This window comes from Salvelinus alpinus, chromosome 1, assembly GCF_045679555.1.
Source record: "Salvelinus alpinus chromosome 1, SLU_Salpinus.1, whole genome shotgun sequence".
Lineage (NCBI taxonomy): Eukaryota > Metazoa > Chordata > Actinopteri > Salmoniformes > Salmonidae > Salvelinus > Salvelinus alpinus.
In genome coordinates this window covers 25681051-25698550 of record NC_092086.1, presented here as the reverse complement: position 1 = coordinate 25698550, position 17500 = coordinate 25681051, and the positions used below count along the sequence as shown (strand labels likewise).

The window sequence follows — 17500 nt, the reverse complement described above, 5'->3', positions numbered from 1 at the left end:
CAACAGCCAACAAGCAGTGCCTCTGTCCTTCCCCAACTCTCTCTTCCTCTCACAGGCCACCTATGCTGTTCAGTGTTGACTTGTGCTTTTAGCCCAGGGCACCTTGGTAGTTACGTCATCATAGGAAGATTAGTAGTGAGTGATTATACAGTATAGCACCTTTCATCTAAGGGCACCATGTCTTATTGCTTTGGATGTTGGGAGAAGTTTATACTATGAAGAATTCATATTGACATATAGGGTTGGAAGCATGAGTTTTTACTCACCAACGTGATGTGTGGTCAAAGACTTAAGTAAGTTAGTTGTAGTCACGATCTGGTTACCTATAAGTACAAACATAGTTATTAAGTATGTATTAACTTAATTCTGGATATCTTCTCATCTACCCACAATGCACTATTTTTCAACGGCATTTGGAGGATCTACTCTGTGCTACAGAGTTTATATTCCAGCTCGGTTATTCACTAGCCACTAACGTTAGCCACTAGCCATGCTACCCACTGGATAACACTGCCACAAAGTCAGTGAAGCGCAGGCTGCATGGCAGCACGTGTCCCATGTAGCAATGCTCTTCACTGACATGGGGTATGTGTCCCATGTAGCAATGCTCTTCACTGACATGGGGTACGTGTCCCATGTAGCAATGCTCTTCACTGACATGGGGTACGTGTCCCATGTAGCAATGCTCTTCACTGACATGGGGCACGTGTCCCATGTAGCAATGCTCTTCACTGACATGGGGCACGTGTCCCATGTAGCAATGCTCTTCACTGACATGGGCCACGTGTCCCATGTAGCAATGCTCTTCACTGACATGGGGCACGTGTCCCATGTAGCAATGCTCTTCACTGACATGGGGCACGTGTCCCATGTAGCAATGCTCTTCACTGACATGGGGCACGTGTCCCATGCAGCAATGCTCTTCACTGACATGGGGCACGTGTCACATGTAGCAATGCTCTTCACTGACATGGGGCACGTGTCCCATGTAGCAATACTCTTCACTGACATGGGGCACGTGTCCCATGTAGCAATGCTCTTCACTGACATGGGGCACGTGTCCCATGTAGCAATGCTCTTCCCTGACGTCTGTTCTCCATTTTGTTTTGTCAACTTTTCGGCATGTTCCCTGGGAAGTAGCCTACGGGAGTTTTGTAACTATTTCCACCTTGGCTTAGTGCTACTGTGCTAGCTAACAGACATCTGGAATCTATCTATTTTGGATTGCTCTGACTCTCCCTCGGCCCAGCGACGCGCCCACCTCCCCCGTTGGTAGCTGTTTTGGTTGTGTTCTAGCTGGCCTCCAATAGTTAGGCTCTAGCTTACTGACCATAACCGTGGTGGTTGAGTAGGCTAATAATTGGCTAAATAGCTAACATTAGCTGGCTGGCTAGCTTGCTGGCTAAGATAAACTGCATATAGCTAGCTAACATTATTTGATAACTGGTTAGATGGTGTTATATATTTCCAAAAATGTCATTGACTTTAATGTAGCTGTAAGCTAGGTGTTGATAGTAACTGGCTGACCCATTCAATGATAACGTAACGTTAGCAGGCTGGCAGGGCTAACGTTAGCAGGCTAGTATGGCTAACTTTAGCAGGCTAGTAGGGCTAACTTTAGCAGGCTAGTTGGCTAGCAACCTTGCAAGTTGATTTGTAACAAATTCATAAAGTATTTGCTTGTAAGCTGGCTTAAAATTAAATTGAAACCAGTAGTCATCAGTGCAAGCGATTTGGTTTTATTTGAAGTTAAACATTTGAAGTTATTTCTGTTAGAGGTTACATTATAGTGAATGGGCTGGCTGCCGGGTCCTCCATATTACATCACACCCAGTAAAACATTTTCAGACATGACTTCGGCGTTCTGATGGGTTTGATGTAATAACTAGAAAAGTAGAAAAGTGAGCTGTATCTTTACATTGGGACTTTTAATGCGTATACTAATGCAAATCCATTTGTTATACGTGGTTCCAACCTGCCTTTCTTTAAGTAATACCTTCCCGCACACAGTCTCTCCCATGTAGAATGTTTGTAGTGCAGCACACCCACACAGACACAAACTCCCATCTCATCAAGGCGACAGTGATAATGATGCACAGTATCTCTCTATAATACACTCTTTGTTCCTGTAACGAAATGACATAATAACATGTCGGCAGCAGAACAAAGAGAAAGGAAAAGGGAAGAGAGAGAGTATCCTCAAACATATGCCTTAGTTCCACTGACACATAATGGCTTTGTTTCATGTGGATCTGTGGGCTGCTATTAAAGGTTAAGGTAGAACACAAGTAGAGAGGTGGGCTGCTATTGAAGGTTAAGATGAAATACAAGTAGAAAGGAATGTGTTATGGGAGAAAGAATACACCCCACACTGTGAAAATGACAGATAAAATCAAAGTTCTTCTTCAGAAAGAGGTGTGTGTTGTTGGCAAGGAAGGTGTGTAATTGCTGTCTGAGATTTACAGCATAGAGCTAGGCAGTGTAGAGACCCGACAGGCTAGCATTTTGTGTGTGTGTGTGTGTGTGTGTGTGTGTGTGTGTGTGTGTGTGTGTGTGTGTGTGTGTGTGTGTGTGTGTGTGTGTGTGTGTGTGTGTGTGTGTGTGTGTGTGTGTGTGTGTGTGTGTGTGTGTGTGTGTGTGTGTGTGTGTGGCACATGGGGATGTGTGAAACTTACTCCTCAGCCAGAAGTGTCCCCACTTGCGCTGCCAAATAGCTAGCTATTCACGTGCCGCGATTGGTAAGACACTTCAGGAGGGTGGTCATGTGTGCTTGCAAAGAAGCAGAGGTCCTGTGTTCGGGCCTCGGTATGAGCCGAATCAGGAGGAAGCGGCCCTCGATAAGCAAGCAGCGTGACGTCCTTTACATGTGCGTTACTTGCTGGGAGTAGCACTTGTCTTGAGTCAGACTGTGTAAATGTGTGTTGGGTACCAAACTGACAATCATATCTTATTGTGTGCATGCCTGCGAGCGCCATGCGCATTATTGATGGGATTGGTCAATGCGATGTGGAAAGATCCATTACTCTTCATGGCATCCTTTCCATCCACTTCCATATAGGACAGAGAGAGCAGGGAGAATAGAACACATGAAGGCCGCTGACTGGCTGCTGGCTGCATTAGTGGGAGATAGGCTCCCCCTACTGGCGAAGAGATGGTACAGCCCGCTCCAACATGTAGTCATACAGGGTCACTCAGAACAGAAGTATAACGGGGGTGTATATAGGGATTATAGAGACTGCTGCCATATTTTGCACTTACAAATACCACATGTCAGTGTTGGGGAGAAATGGGGTGCCGGACTCATAAATGAACTGTGTGTGTGTGTGTGTGTGTGTGTGTGTGTGTGTGTGTGTGTGTGTGTGTGTGTGTGTGTGTGTGTGTGTGTGTGTGTGTGTGTGTGTGTGTGTGTGTGTGTGTGGGCGCGGGCAGGCAGAGGGAATCAGTATGATTGAATTGGCAGGAAAGTAGAGAGTGAGTGAGAGAAGAGGAGAAACAAAGGACATCCAGATGGCTTCATCCCCTGTTCCCTCTCTTTCTGCACCTCTAGTCATACTTAGTATCCACAGACCGGCTGGCTGTGAGAAACATGGCCGCAGATACAGCTCTGTGTCAGTGGTTTGTCACTGTGTAGCGCTCAGTAATCTCCAGTAGCTGCCTGGTAGCTCTGTATTACTGTGTGTATTCTCACCAAGTGTTTTCACATCGCATCACGTCATAGGACTAGGAGGCTACTTCCCAGTCTGCTCATCCTGACTCTGATGACGTTGCCTATTTGTACAGACTGCATCATTCATCACCGTATCGTTAGATTATATTAGGTATTCCTAGACTTTTCTGCTAAGTTTTTAGGAATTTCATAGTGAATTATTCGATAATAGACTGGGGACTAGACCATTTCTTTATTTTCTGAAGAAAATAATGTATTTTTCCTTATGATTAGAGAATTTCTTGGGAGTGTGGGAACTAGAGTGTCATTCTACTAGAGCCTTCAAACTCCTCTCTGGACCTGGATGCCAGCTCCACTGTGTGTTTTCATTGTTCCCCTCTAACCAGGGACAGATTTAGACCTGGATACCAGTTCCACTGTGTGTTTTCATTGTTCCCCTCTAACCAGGGACAGATTTAGACCTGGATGCCAGTTCCACTGTGTGTTTTCATTGTTCCCCTCTAACCAGGGACAGATTTAGACCTGGATACCAGTTCCACTGTGTGTTTTCATTGTTCCCCTCTAACCAGGGACAGATTTAGACCTGGATACCAGTTCCACTGTGTGTTTTCATTGTTCCCCTCTAACCAGGGACAGATTTAGACCTGGATACCAGTTCCACTGTGTGTTTTCATTGTTCCCCTCTAACCAGGGACATATTTAGACCTGGATACCAGTTCCACTGTGTGTTTTCATTGTTCCCCTCTAACCAGGGACATATTTAGACCTGGATGCCAGTTCCACTGTGTGTTTTCATTGTTCCCCTCTAACCAGGGACATATTTAGACCTGGATACCAGTTCCACTGTGTGTTTTCATTGTTCCCCTCTAACCAGGGACATATTTAGACCTGGATACCAGTTCCACTGTGTGTTTTCATTGTTCCCCTCTAACCAGGGACATATTTAGACCTGGATGCCAGTTCCACTGTGTGTTTTCATTGTTCCCCTCTAACCAGGGACAGATTTAGACCTGGATACCAGTTCCACTGTGTTTTCATTGTTCCCCTCTAACCAGGGACATATTTAGACCTGGATACCAGTTCCACTGTGTGTTTTCATTGTTCCCCTCTAACCAGGGACAGATTTAGACCTGGATACCAGTTCCACTGTGTGTTTTCATTGTTCCCCTCTAACCAGGGACATATTTAGACCTGGATACCAGTTCCACTGTGTGTTTTCATTGTTCCCCTCTAACCAGGGACAGATTTAGACCTGGATACCAGTTCCACTGTGTGTTTTCATTGTTCCCCTCTAACCAGGGACAGATTTAGACCTGGATACCAGTTCCACTGTGTGTTTTCATTGTTCCCCTCTAACCAGGGACAGATTTAGACCTGGATACCAGTTCCACTGTGTGTTTTCATTGTTCCCCTCTAACCAGGGACATATTTAGACCTGGATACCAGTTCCACTGTGTGTTTTCATTGTTCCCCTCTAACCAGGGACATATTTAGACCTGGATGCCAGTTCCACTGTGTGTTTTCATTGTTCCCCTCTAACCAGGGACATATTTAGACCTGGATGCCAGTTCCACTGTGTGTTTTCATTGTTCCCCTCTAACCAGGGACAGATTTAGACCTGGATACCAGTTCCACTGTGTGTTTTCATTGTTCCCCTCTAACCAGGGACAGATTTAGACCTGGATACCAGTTCCACTGTGTGTTTTCATTGTTCCCCTCTAACCAGGGACAGATTTAGACCTGGATACCAGTTCCACTGTGTGTTTTCATTGTTCCCCTCTAACCAGGGACATATTTAGACCTGGAATACCAGGTTGTTGTAATTAATGATCTGGTAGAACAGAAAACCAGCAGGCTCTGGACCTCGTAGTGTAAGAGTTGAATAGCCCGGTACTAGAGAGCAGATTTTCTTGGGTATTTCTTAGTGAATCATTGGAGAACTACTTTGGAGTGTGGGGACTGGGGAGTAGAGACGGCTTCAGAACATCTACTTCTATCCAAGACGTGTACTAATGTAGGAATCAGTCCATTGGAACAGCTGACAGACTTCTTTAATGCTCCCTCCATCTCTCTCTGTCTCTCTCGCTCTCTTCCCCTCCCCCACACCTCTCTCTCTTCTCATCTCTCACATTTCAAATGTCATTATGTCTATATACAGTGTTGTAATGATGTGCAAATAGTTGAAGTACAAAAGGGAAAATAAATTAACATAAATATGGGTTGTATTTACAATGGTGCTTCTTCACCAGTGAAGAACAAACACCATTGTAAATACAACCCATATTTATGTTGATATATTTTCCCTTTTCTTGTGGCAACAGGTCACAAATCTTGCTGCTGTGATGGCACACGCTGGTATTTCACCCAATAGATATGGGAGTTTATCAAAATTGGGTTTGTTTTCGAATTCTTTGTGGGTCTGTGTAATCAGAGGGAAATATGTGTCTCTAATATGGTCATACATTTAGCAGGAGGTTAGGAAGTGCAGCTCAGTTTCCACCTCACTTTGTGGGCAGTGTGCACATAGCCTGTCTTCTCTTGAGAGCCATGTCTGCCTTTCTCAATAGCAAGGCTATGCTCACTGAGTCTGTACATAGTCAAAGATTTCCTTAAGTTTGGGTCAGTCACAGTGGTCAGGTATTCTGCCACTGTATACTCTCTGTTTAGGGCCAAATAGCTTTCTAGTTTACTCAGTCTTTTTGTCAATTCTTCCCAATGTGTCAAGTAATTATCTTTTTGTTTTCTCAAGATTTGGTTGGGTCTAATTGTGTTGCTGTCCTGGGGCTCTGTGGGGTCTGTTTGTGTTTGTGAACAGAGTCCCAGGACCAGCTTGCTTAGGGGGCTCTTCTCCAGGTTCATCTCTCTGTAGGTGATGGCTTTGTTAGGAAGGTTTGGGAATCACTTCCTTTTAGGTGGTTGTAGAATTGAACGTCTCTCTCTTTCTCTCTAGGAGGTTCTGTGAGCACCTGGATGTGTTTCTATTGGAGTTGCTGCTACCTAACCTGGTGTGGAAGGCAGGTCGTACTGCTGCAGCTATCCGTACCTCAGCTCTCAGCTGTCTGCTAGCCCTGCTGCAAGGGGGAGCCATCCCGCCCAGCCAGGTAAACACACACACACACACACACACACACACACACACACACACACACACACACACACACACACAGGTACCTTCACAAGGGGGAGCCATCCCGCCCAGCCAGGTAAACACACACACAGGTACCTTCACAAGGGGGAGCCATCCCTCCCAGCCAGGTAAACACACACAGGTACCTTCCCAAGGGGGAGCCATCCCGCCCAGCCAGGTAAACACACACACAGGTACCTTCACAAGGGGGAGCCATCCCGCCCAGCCAGGTAAACACACACAGGTACCTTCACAAGGGGGAGCCATCCCGCCCAGCCAGGTAAACACACACAGGTACCTTCACAAGTGAACACATACATAGAAGCAGTGCTGCCATATCTGTCGGCGCCATCTTACTAGCCTGGTGTATAAACTCTGAGCTTTGGCTAAAAAAGATGTTAGCTTTGTCAGAAATGCTACAACAAGGTAGCACATCATTTGTTCTTAATGGACTAAATTTGCACTTGAAAGCGATAAATTATAAATGTAATCAAAACTATTGCTCATACAACCTTATTCAGTCTGAAAGGTGGCAAGTCTGATGGTCAATTTATGGATGCTGTAGGCTCGTTCTTATTCGATGCCTAGATAGTGAACTAGGTCGGGGAAAGAAATAGTATTTTTTTCCCCTAATGTTAATGACCCTGCTAAAAATCCGGTATGGGGTTCTCAGTAATGGCATGACGACTCATGACGAGAGGCCTCAATCAAGTTGATTTGCAAAGTTTCATCAACATCGGTGTCATATTGGTTTAGATATGATGGTAGGGAGCTTTGAATTTAATCAAACCATACTAATAATTATATATATAAAAACAATATTTTTAATTAAAATCATGAATAACTGTCTTAAAAAAAGAGATGATAATATATTATCAAGCCTATCCACAATTTATCTTCCCTGCAAGATGTTTGGTTGATCATTGTGGACATTGACAATATCTGATTTTTTTTTTTAAATACACAATGTACAATACATTTTGACCCCTCTTCCTGGTCTAAGGGGTTGTCATGACCCCTCTTCCTGGTCTAAGGGTTGTCATGGCCCTTCTTCCTGGTCTAAGGGTTGTCATGACCCCTCTTCCTGGAGAGTTCACCTAGTTTAAACCATCGGGAGAGTTCACCTAGTTTAAACCATCGGTAGAGTTCACCTAGTTTAAACCATCGGTAGAGTTCACCTAGTTTAAACCATCGGTAGAGTTCACCTAGTTTAAACCATCGGGAGAGTTCACCTAGTTTAAACCATCGGGAGAGTTCACCTAGTTTAAACCACCGGGAGAGTTCACCTAGTTTAAACCATCGGGAGAGTTCACCTAGTTTAAACCATCGGGAGAGTTCACCTAGTTTAAACCATCGGGAGAGTTCACCTAGTTTAAACCATCGGGAGAGTTCACCTAGTTTAAACCATCGGGAGAGTTCACCTAGTTTAAACCATCGGGAGAGTTCACCTAGTTTAAACCATCGGGAGAGTTCACCTAGTTTAAACCATCGGGAGAGTTCACCTAGTTTAAACCACCGGGAGAGTTCACCTAGTTTAAACCATCGGGAGAGTTCACCTAGTTTAAACCATCGGGAGAGTTCACCTAGTTTAAACCATCGGGAGAGTTCACCTAGTTTAAACCATCGGGAGAGTTCACCTAGTTTAAACCATCGGGAGAGTTCACCTAGTTTAAACCATCGGGAGAGTTCACCTAGTTTAAACCATCGGGAGAGTTCACCTAGTTTAAACCATCGGGAGAGTTCACCTAGTTTAAACCATCGGGAGAGTTCACCTAGTTTAAACCATCGGGAGAGTTCACCTAGTTTAAACCATCGGGAGAGTTCACCTAGTTTAAACCATCGGGAGAGTTCACCTAGTTTAAACCATCGGGAGAGTTCACCTAGTTTAAACCATCGGGAGAGTTACATTTACATTTAAGTCATTTAGCAGACGCTCTTATCCAGAGCGACTTACAAATTGGTGCATTCACCTTATGACATCCAGTGGAACAACCACTTTACAATAGTGCATCTAAATCTTTTAAGGGGGGGGGGGGGTCAGAAGGATTACTTTATCCTATCCTAGGTATTCCTTGAAGAGGTGGGGTTTCAGGTGTCTCCGGAAGGTGGTGATTGACTCCGCTGTCCTGGCGTCGTGAGGGAGTTTGTTCCACCATTGGGGTGCCAGAGCAGCGAACAGTTTTGACTGGGCTGAGCGGGAACTGTACTTCCTCAGTGGTAGGGAGGCGAGCAGGCCAGAGGTGGATGAACGCAGTGCCCTTGTTTGGGTGTAGGGCCTGATCAGAGCCTGAAGGTACTGAGGTGCCGTTCCCCTCACAGCTCCGTAGGCAAGCACCATGGTCTTGTAGCGGATGCGAGCTTCAACTGGAAGCCAGTGGAGAGAGCGGAGGAGCGGGGTGACGTGAGAGAACTTGGGAAGGTTGAACACCAGACGGGCTGCGGCGTTCTGGATGAGTTGTAGGGGTTTAATGGCACAGGCAGGGAGCCCAGCCAACAGCGAGTTGCAGTAATCCAGACGGGAGATGACAAGTGCCTGGATTAGGACCTGCGCCGCTTCCTGTGTGAGGCAGGGTCGTACTCTGCGGATGTTGTAGAGCATGAACCTACAGGAACGGGCCACCGCCTTGATGTTAGTTGAGAACGACAGGGTGTTGTCCAGGATCACGCCAAGGTTCTTAGCGCTCTGGGAGGAGGACACAATGGAGTTGTCAACCGTGATGGCGAGATCATGGAACGGGCAGTCCTTCCCCGGGAGGAAGAGCAGCTCCGTCTTGCCGAGGTTCAGCTTGAGGTGGTGGTCCGTCATCCACACTGATATGTCTGCCAGACATGCAGAGATGCGATTCGCCACCTGGTCATCAGAAGGGGGAAAGGAGAAGATTAATTGTGTGTCGTCTGCATAGCAATGATAGGAGAGACCATGTGAGGTTATGACAGAGCCAAGTGACTTGGTGTATAGCGAGAATAGGAGAGGGCCTAGAACAGAGCCCTGGGGGACACCAGTGGTGAGAGCACGTGGTGAGGAGACAGATTCTCGCCACGCCACCTGGTAGGAGCGACCTGTCAGGTAGGACGCAATCCAAGCGTGGGCCGCGCCGGAGATGCCCAACTCGGAGAGGGTGGAGAGGAGGATCTGATGGTTCACAGTATCGAAGGCAGCCGATAGGTCTAGGAGGATGAGAGCAGAGGAGAGAGAGTTAGCTTTAGCAGTGCGGAGCGCCTCCGTGATACAGAGAAGAGCAGTCTCAGTTGAATGACTAGTCTTGAAACCTGACTGATTTGGATCAAGAAGGTCATTCTGAGAGAGATAGCGGGAGAGCTGGCCAAGGACGGCACGTTCGAGAGTTTTGGAGAGAAAAGAAAGAAGGGATACTGGTCTGTAGTTGTTGACATCGGAGGGATCGAGTGTAGGTTTTTTCAGCAGGGGTGCAACTCTCGCTCTCTTGAAGACGGAAGGGACGTAGCCAGCGGTCAAGGATGAGTTGATGAGCGAGGTGAGGTAAGGGAGAAGGTCTCCGGAAATGGTCTGGAGAAGAGAGGAGGGGATAGGGTCAAGCGGGCAGGTTGTTGGGCGGCCGGCCGTCACAAGACGCGAGATTTCATCTGGAGAGAGAGGGGAGAAAGAGGTCAGAGCACAGGGTAGGGCAGTGTGAGCAGAACCAGCGGTGTCGTTTGACTTAGCAAACGAGGATCGGATGTCGTCGACCTTCTTTTCAAAATGGTTGACGAAGTCATCTGCAGAGAGGGAGGAGGGGGGAGGAGGGGGAGGAGGATTCAGGAGGGAGGAGAAGGTGGCAAAGAGCTTCCTAGGGTTAGAGGCAGATGCTTGGAATTTAGAGTGGTAGAAAGTGGCTTTAGCAGCAGAGACAGAAGAGGAAAATGTAGAGAGGAGGGAGTGAAAGGATGCCAGGTCCGCAGGGAGGCGAGTTTTCCTCCATTTCCGCTCGGCTGCCCGGAGCCCTGTTCTGTGAGCTCGCAATGAGTCGTCGAGCCACGGAGCAGGAGGGGAGGACCGAGCCGGCCTGGAGGATAGGGGACATAGAGAGTCAAAGGATGCAGAAAGGGAGGAGAGGAGGGTTGAGGAGGCAGAATCAGGAGATAGGTTGGAGAAGGTTTGAGCAGAGGGAAGAGATGATAGGATGGAAGAGGAGAGAGTAGCGGGGGAGAGAGAGCGAAGGTTGGGACGGCGCGATACCATCCGAGTAGGGGCAGTGTGGGAAGTGATGGATGAGAGCGAGAGGGAAAAGGATACAAGGTAGTGGTCGGAGACTTGGAGGGGAGTTGCAATGAGGTTAGTGGAAGAACAGCATCTAGTAAAGATGAGGTCAAGCGTATTGCCTGCCTTGTGAGTAGGGGGGGAAGGTGAGAGGGTGAGGTCAAAAGAGGAGAGGAGTGGAAAGAAGGAGGCAGAGAGGAATGAGTCAAAGGTAGACGTGGGGAGGTTAAAGTCACCCAGAACTGTGAGAGGTGAGCCGTCCTCAGGAAAGGAGCTTATCAGGGCATCAAGCTCATTGATGAACTCTCCAAGGGAACCTGGAGGGCGATAAATGATAAGGATGTTAAGCTTGAAAGGGCTGGTAACTGTGACAGCATGGAATTCAAAGGAGGCGATAGACAGATGGGTAAGGGGAGAAAGGGAGAAAGACCACTTGGGAGAGATGAGGATCCCGGTGCCGCCACCCCGCTGACCAGAAGCTCTCGGGGTGTGCGAGAACACGTGGGCAGACGAGGAGAGAGCAGTAGGAGTAGCAGTGTTATCTGTGGTGATCCATGTTTCCGTCAGTGCCAAGAAGTCGAGGGACTGGAGGGAAGCATAGGCTGAGATGAACTCTGCCTTGTTGGCCGCAGATCGGCAGTTCCAGAGGCTGCCGGAGACCTGGGACTCCACGTGGGTGGTGCGCGCTGGGACCACCAGGTTAGGGTGGCCGCGGCCACGCGGTGTGAAGCGTTTGTATGGTCTGTGCAGAGAGGAGAGAACAGGGATAGACAGACACATAGTTGACAGGCTACAGAAGAGGCTACGCTAATGCAAAGGAGATTGGAATGACAAGTGAACTACACGTCTCGAATGTTCAGAAAGTTAAGCTTGCGTTGCAGAAATCTTATTGACCAAAATTATTAAAATGATACAGTACTGCGGAAGTGGGCTAGCTAGCAGTGGCTGCGTTGTTGACTTTGTTTGAGAGTGTCGCTGGCTAGGTAACCTCGGTAGCTAGCTATGTAACCTCGGTAACTGGCTCGTTAATTAGTATAAACTACACAATTGTCTTAGATACAAGGACAGCAAAGACAACTATGTAGCTAGCTAACACTACACTAATCAATCGTTCCGTTGATCCGTTGAATGTAATAGTTTCTACAGTGTTGCTATTCGGTGGCTAGCTGGCTAGCGAGCAGTGTTGACTACGTTACGTTACGTTAAAAGGACGAAAAATAGCTGGCTAGCTAACCGAATTAGTCTAAACTACGCAGTTATCTTAGAAACAAAGACAGCAAAGACAACTATGTAGCTAGCTAACACTACACTAATCGAGTCGTTCCGTTGAATGTAATAGTTACTACAGTGTTGCTGTTCGGTGGCTAGCTGGCTAGGTAGCAGTGTTGACTACGTTACGTTAAAAGTTACGTTAAAAGAACGAAGAATAGCTGGCTAGCTACGCAATTATCTTTGATACAAAGACGGCTAAGTAGCTAGCTAAGATTAAACAAATCAAACCGTTGTACTGTAATGAAATGAAATGAGAATGTGAAAATGTGATACTACCTGAGGAGCGAAGCGGAATGCGACCGGTTTCCACTCTAGCTTCCGGAACACTCTAGCTTCACCTAGTTTAAACCATCGGGAGAGTTCACCTAGTTTAAACCATCGGGAGAGTTCACCTAGTTTAAACCACCGGGAGAGTTCACCTAGTTTAAACCATCGGGAGAGTTCACCTAGTTTAAACCACCGGGAGAGTTCACCTAGTTTAAACCACCGGGAGAGTTCACCTAGTTTAAACCACCGGGAGAGTTCACCTAGTTTAAACCATCGGGAGAGTTCACCTAGTTTAAACCACCGGGAGAGTTCACCTAGTTTAAACCATCGGGAGAGTTCACCGAGTTTAAACCATCGGTAGAGTTCACCGAGTTTAAACCATCGGGAGAGTTCACCTAGTTTAAACCATCGGGAGAGTTCACCTAGTTTAAACCATCGGGAGAGTTCACCTAGTTTAAACCATCGGGAGAGTTCACCTAGTTTAAACCATCGGGAGAGTTCACCTAGTTTAAACCATCGGGAGAGTTCACCTAGTTTAAACCATCGGGAGAGTTCACCTAGTTTAAACCATCGGGAGAGTTCACCTAGTTTAAACCATCGGGAGAGTTCACCTAGTTTAAACCATCGGGAGAGTTCACCTAGTTTAAACCACCGGGAGAGTTCACCTAGTTTAAACCACCGGGAGAGTTCACCTAGTTTAAACCACCGGGAGAGTTCACCTAGTTTAAACCACCGGGAGAGTTCACCTAGTTTAAACCATCGGGAGAGTTCACCTAGTTTAAACCATCGGGAGAGTTCACCTAGTTTAAACCATCGGGAGAGTTCACCTAGTTTAAACCATCGGGAGAGTTCACCTAGTTTAAACCATCGGGAGAGTTCACCTAGTTTAAACCATCGGGAGAGTTCACCTAGTTTAAACCATCGGGAGAGTTCACCTAGTTTAAACCATCGGGAGAGTTCACCTAGTTTAAACCATCGGGAGAGTTCACCTAGTTTAAACCATCGGGAGAGTTCACCTAGTTTAAACCATCGGGAGAGTTTACCTAGTTTAAACCACCGGGAGAGTTCAACTAGTTTAAACCACCGGGAGAGTTCACCTAGTTTAAACCACCGGGAGAGTTCACCTAGTTTAAACCACCGGGAGAGTTCACCTAGTTTAAACCATCGGGAGAGTTCACCTAGTTTAAACCATCGGGAGAGTTCACCTAGTTTAAACCATCGGGAGAGTTCACCTAGTTTAAACCACCGGGAGAGTTCACCTAGTTTAAACCACCGGGAGAGTTCACCTAGTTTAAACCACCGGGAGAGTTCACCTAGTTTAAACCACCGGGAGAGTTCACCTAGTTTAAACCACCGGGAGAGTTCACCTAGTTTAAACCACCGGGAGAGTTCACCTAGTTTAAACCACCGGGAGAGTTCACCTAGTTTAAACCATCGGGAGAGTTCACCTAGTTTAAACCATCGGGAGAGTTTACCTGGCGCATGCTTCCCTGCTTTGCCCATTTACTTTCAATATAGATGGTCCCACTTCACCATTTAATGTAATGGACTGTCATCCTCTATCCATCTCTCCCCCCTCTCTCTTTCCATCTCCATCTTTCTATCCACCTCTCTCTTTCTCGCTATCTGTTTCCTTTTGTCTGTCCGTCTCTCTCTATCTCCTTGTCTGTGTCATGGCTAGAGCAAGGCAGCAGGTGTGTGGGGGTGGAGGGGAGGGTTACATACCTTTGTCCCACTGGAACAATGCTGTCTCTGTCCTGGTTCCATTGTTGTGGGCTGTAACCATCACTTAGACAGGCCCCTGCACCTGCCCTTGGGACTGCGAGTCCAGTCACACACTCAGACATATTCACACCCTCTTGACCGTCTGTGTTTCTCCTTGCATGTGTGGAATGACAGTTTCACAGCCGGCTCAAACACCACTTTGCGTTGCACCACTTTTAAAATGGTGTTTAACAACGGTGAAAACAAACAGTTTGGAGAACACTGGCTGTGTGGGTGTGTTCCTTTCCACAGGCAAATCAAACCGGGCTTTGTCTGGGGAACATTGTTCCAGCCCTTCACTCCTTCCTGTAAAAACAATTAGCTGCTCCATTTACACACCGCCCTATCAGATAGACACTGATGTCATGTTAGATCACTTTATTGCCAAGCCCCTTCTCTCTCTCTCTCTCTCTGTGTTGAGCCCTCTCTCTTTGACCCTCACTCTCTCGTTCTTTCTATCACACACACTCACAGTTCCTCTGTCTCAGATGATTGTTCTGTTAAGACCCTGATATCAGCTCATGTGATCTTAGACCGGCTCAGGGATGATTGTGTTCTGTTGTTGTCTACCTGGCCCAGTGTCAGTTTGATGCAGCTCTGTCCTGCTGTGCTTTCCCCATCACTCCCACACTCACAGCCTGGCTCATAGTCACCAGGGAGGATGAGCAACAGCCATCTCTGTCCCGTTTCTCCTTGTTTAAAGTGTTTTGGAAGTCAATTGGTTATATAACAGGGTCTCCAGTGTCAGAACTGTGCTTTGGATTACTGTGTGTACTAGAGTACTGTGTGTACTAGAGTAATGCACTGTGACTACCTGTGAACATAACATGTCTGAAATGTGAGTTCAGCTTTCCTGCTCTTGTGCTGCCAAGTGCCCACACAATATTTGCACAGTAGTAGTTGTGTTTTCTGTCTGTAGTATGGCCTGTCTGTTCAGGGCCATCTCTAGCCTTTTGCGTGCCCCAAGCAAGATTTGGTTGGGGGGCCCCTCACCTCGCGGGCAAAACATTTTAGTGACCCCCCTCTTGACGGTTGAGAGAATTACATTTCCTGCAATTCTACACGTTGCCATGGGGCAGAGAGAACTGCAATTTTATAACATATATTTGATGTAAGTCTACAGAGAGAAATTTGCAGTTTTTCAGCTAATTTCCTACCCATTTTGCCATGGGGTGGAGAGATTTTTACGGTTTTAAAGCAAATTTCCTGCAGTTCTACACGTTTTGAAATGAATTATGCCATGTTAACATGATAGTCATTCTCACTCAGATAGGCTAACAAAATCATTGGGGGCTCATGGGCATGTTCCCCGTGTGCCCGGTCAGGATACGACCATGATTACTACAAGTTTAAATAGCTAGCTAGACTAACTACCAATTAAAACATTGTTCGCTAACATGGATAGTTGAGTGACTGACATAAAGATAGAAAATGCTGATGCACAACCAAATGTGTTGTCTGTTTTTATCTCTGTGTCTGTAGTTACTGGCTGTAGAGGGGAGGCTGAGCCCCCAGGTGTTGTCTGTTTTTATCTCTGTGTCTGTAGTTACTGGCTGTAGAGGGGAGGCTGAGCCCCCAGGTGTTGTCTGTTTTTATCTCTGTGTCTGTAGTTACTGGCTGTAGAGGGGAGGCTGAGCCCCCAGGTGTTGTCTGTTTTTATCTCTGTGTCTGTAGTTACTGGCTGTAGAGGAGAGGCTGAGCCCCCAGGTGTTGTCTGTTTTTATCTCTGTGTCTGTAGTTACTGGCTGTAGAGGGGAGGCTGAGCCCCCAGGTGTTGTCTGTTTTTATCTCTGTGTCTGTAGTTACTGGCTGTAGAGGAGAGGCTGAGCCCCCAGGTGTTGTCTGTTTTTATCTCTGTGTCTGTAGTTACTGGCTGTAGAGGGGAGGCTGAGCCCCCAGGTGTTGTCTGTTTTTATCTCTGTGTCTGTAGTTACTGGCTGTAGAGGGGAGGCTGAGCCCCCAGGTGTTGTCTGTTTTTATCTCTGTGTCTGTAGTTACTGGCTGTAGAGGGGAGGCTGAGCCCCCAGGTGTTGTCTGTTTTTATCTCTGTGTCTGTAGTTACTGGCTGTAGAGGGGAGGCTGAGCCCCCAGGTGTTGTCTGTTTTTATCTCTGTGTCTGTAGTTACTGGCTGTAGAGGGGAGGCTGAGCCCCCAGGTGTTGTCTGTTTTTATCTCTGTGTCTGTAGTTACTGGCTGTAGAGGGGAGGCTGAGCCCCCAGGTGTTGTCTGTTTTTATCTCTGTGTCTGTAGTTACTGGCTGTAGAGGGGAGGCTGAGCCCCCAGGTGTTGTCTGTTTTTATCTCTGTGTCTGTAGTTACTGGCTGTAGAGGGGAGGCTGAGCCCCCAGGTGTTGTCTGTTTTTATCTCTGTGTCTGTAGTTACTGGCTGTAGAGGGGAGGCTGAGCCCCCAGGTGTTGTCTGTTTTTATCTCTGTGTCTGTAGTTACTGGCTGTAGAGGGGAGGCTGAGCCCCCAGGTGTTGTCTGTTTTTATCTCTGTGTCTGTAGTTACTGGCTGTAGAGGGGAGGCTGAGCCCCCAGGTGTTGTCTGTTTTTATCTCTGTGTCTGTAGTTACTGGCTGTAGAGGGGAGGCTGAGCCCCCAGGTGTTGTCTGTTTTTATCTCTGTGTCTGTAGTTACTGGCTGTAGAGGGGAGGCTGAGCCCCCAGGTGTTGTCTGTTTTTATCTCTGTGTCTGTAGTTACTGGCTGTAGAGGGGAGGCTGAGCCCCCAGGTGTTGTCTGTTTTTATCTCTGTGTCTGTAGTTACTGGCTGTAGAGGGGAGGCTGAGCCCCCAGGTGTTGTCTGTTTTTATCTCTGTGTCTGTAGTTACTGGCTGTAGAGGGGAGGCTGAGCCCCCAGGTGTTGTCTGTTTTTATCTCTGTGTCTGTAGTTACTGGCTGTAGAGGGGAGGCTGAGCCCCCAGGTGTTGTCTGTTTTTATCTCTGTGTCTGTAGTTACTGGCTGTAGAGGGGAGGCTGAGCCCCCAGGTGTTGTCTGTTTTTATCTCTGTGTCTGTAGTTACTGGCTGTAGAGGGGAGGCTGAGCCCCTAGGTGTTGTCTGTTTTTATCTCTGTGTCTGTAGTTACTGGCTGTAGAGGAGCGGCTGAGCCCCCAGGTGTTGTCTGTTTTTATCTCTGTGTCTGTAGTTACTGGCTGTGGAGGAGAGGCTGAGCCCCCAGGTGTTGTC

General features: G+C 47.2%; 1 protein-coding gene across 3 annotated transcripts in view; it reads left to right on the top strand.

The window, feature by feature from the left end:
* The window catches only part of dnaaf5 (dynein axonemal assembly factor 5), a 75018-nt gene that overhangs the window by 46147 nt on the left and 11371 nt on the right, over window positions 1–17500 (top strand). Inside the window, exons 10-11 of one of the 3 annotated variants that reach the window (XM_071411733.1) lie at window positions 6618–6768; window positions 17396–17428. In XM_071411733.1, the coding sequence (XP_071267834.1) occupies window positions 6618–6768; window positions 17396–17428 (184 nt within the window). Of the gene's footprint in view, window positions 1–6617; window positions 6769–15923; window positions 15957–17395; window positions 17429–17500 lie in introns of all 3 variants that reach the window. The other 2 variants (XM_071411821.1, XM_071411650.1) reach the window with 2 other exon arrangements.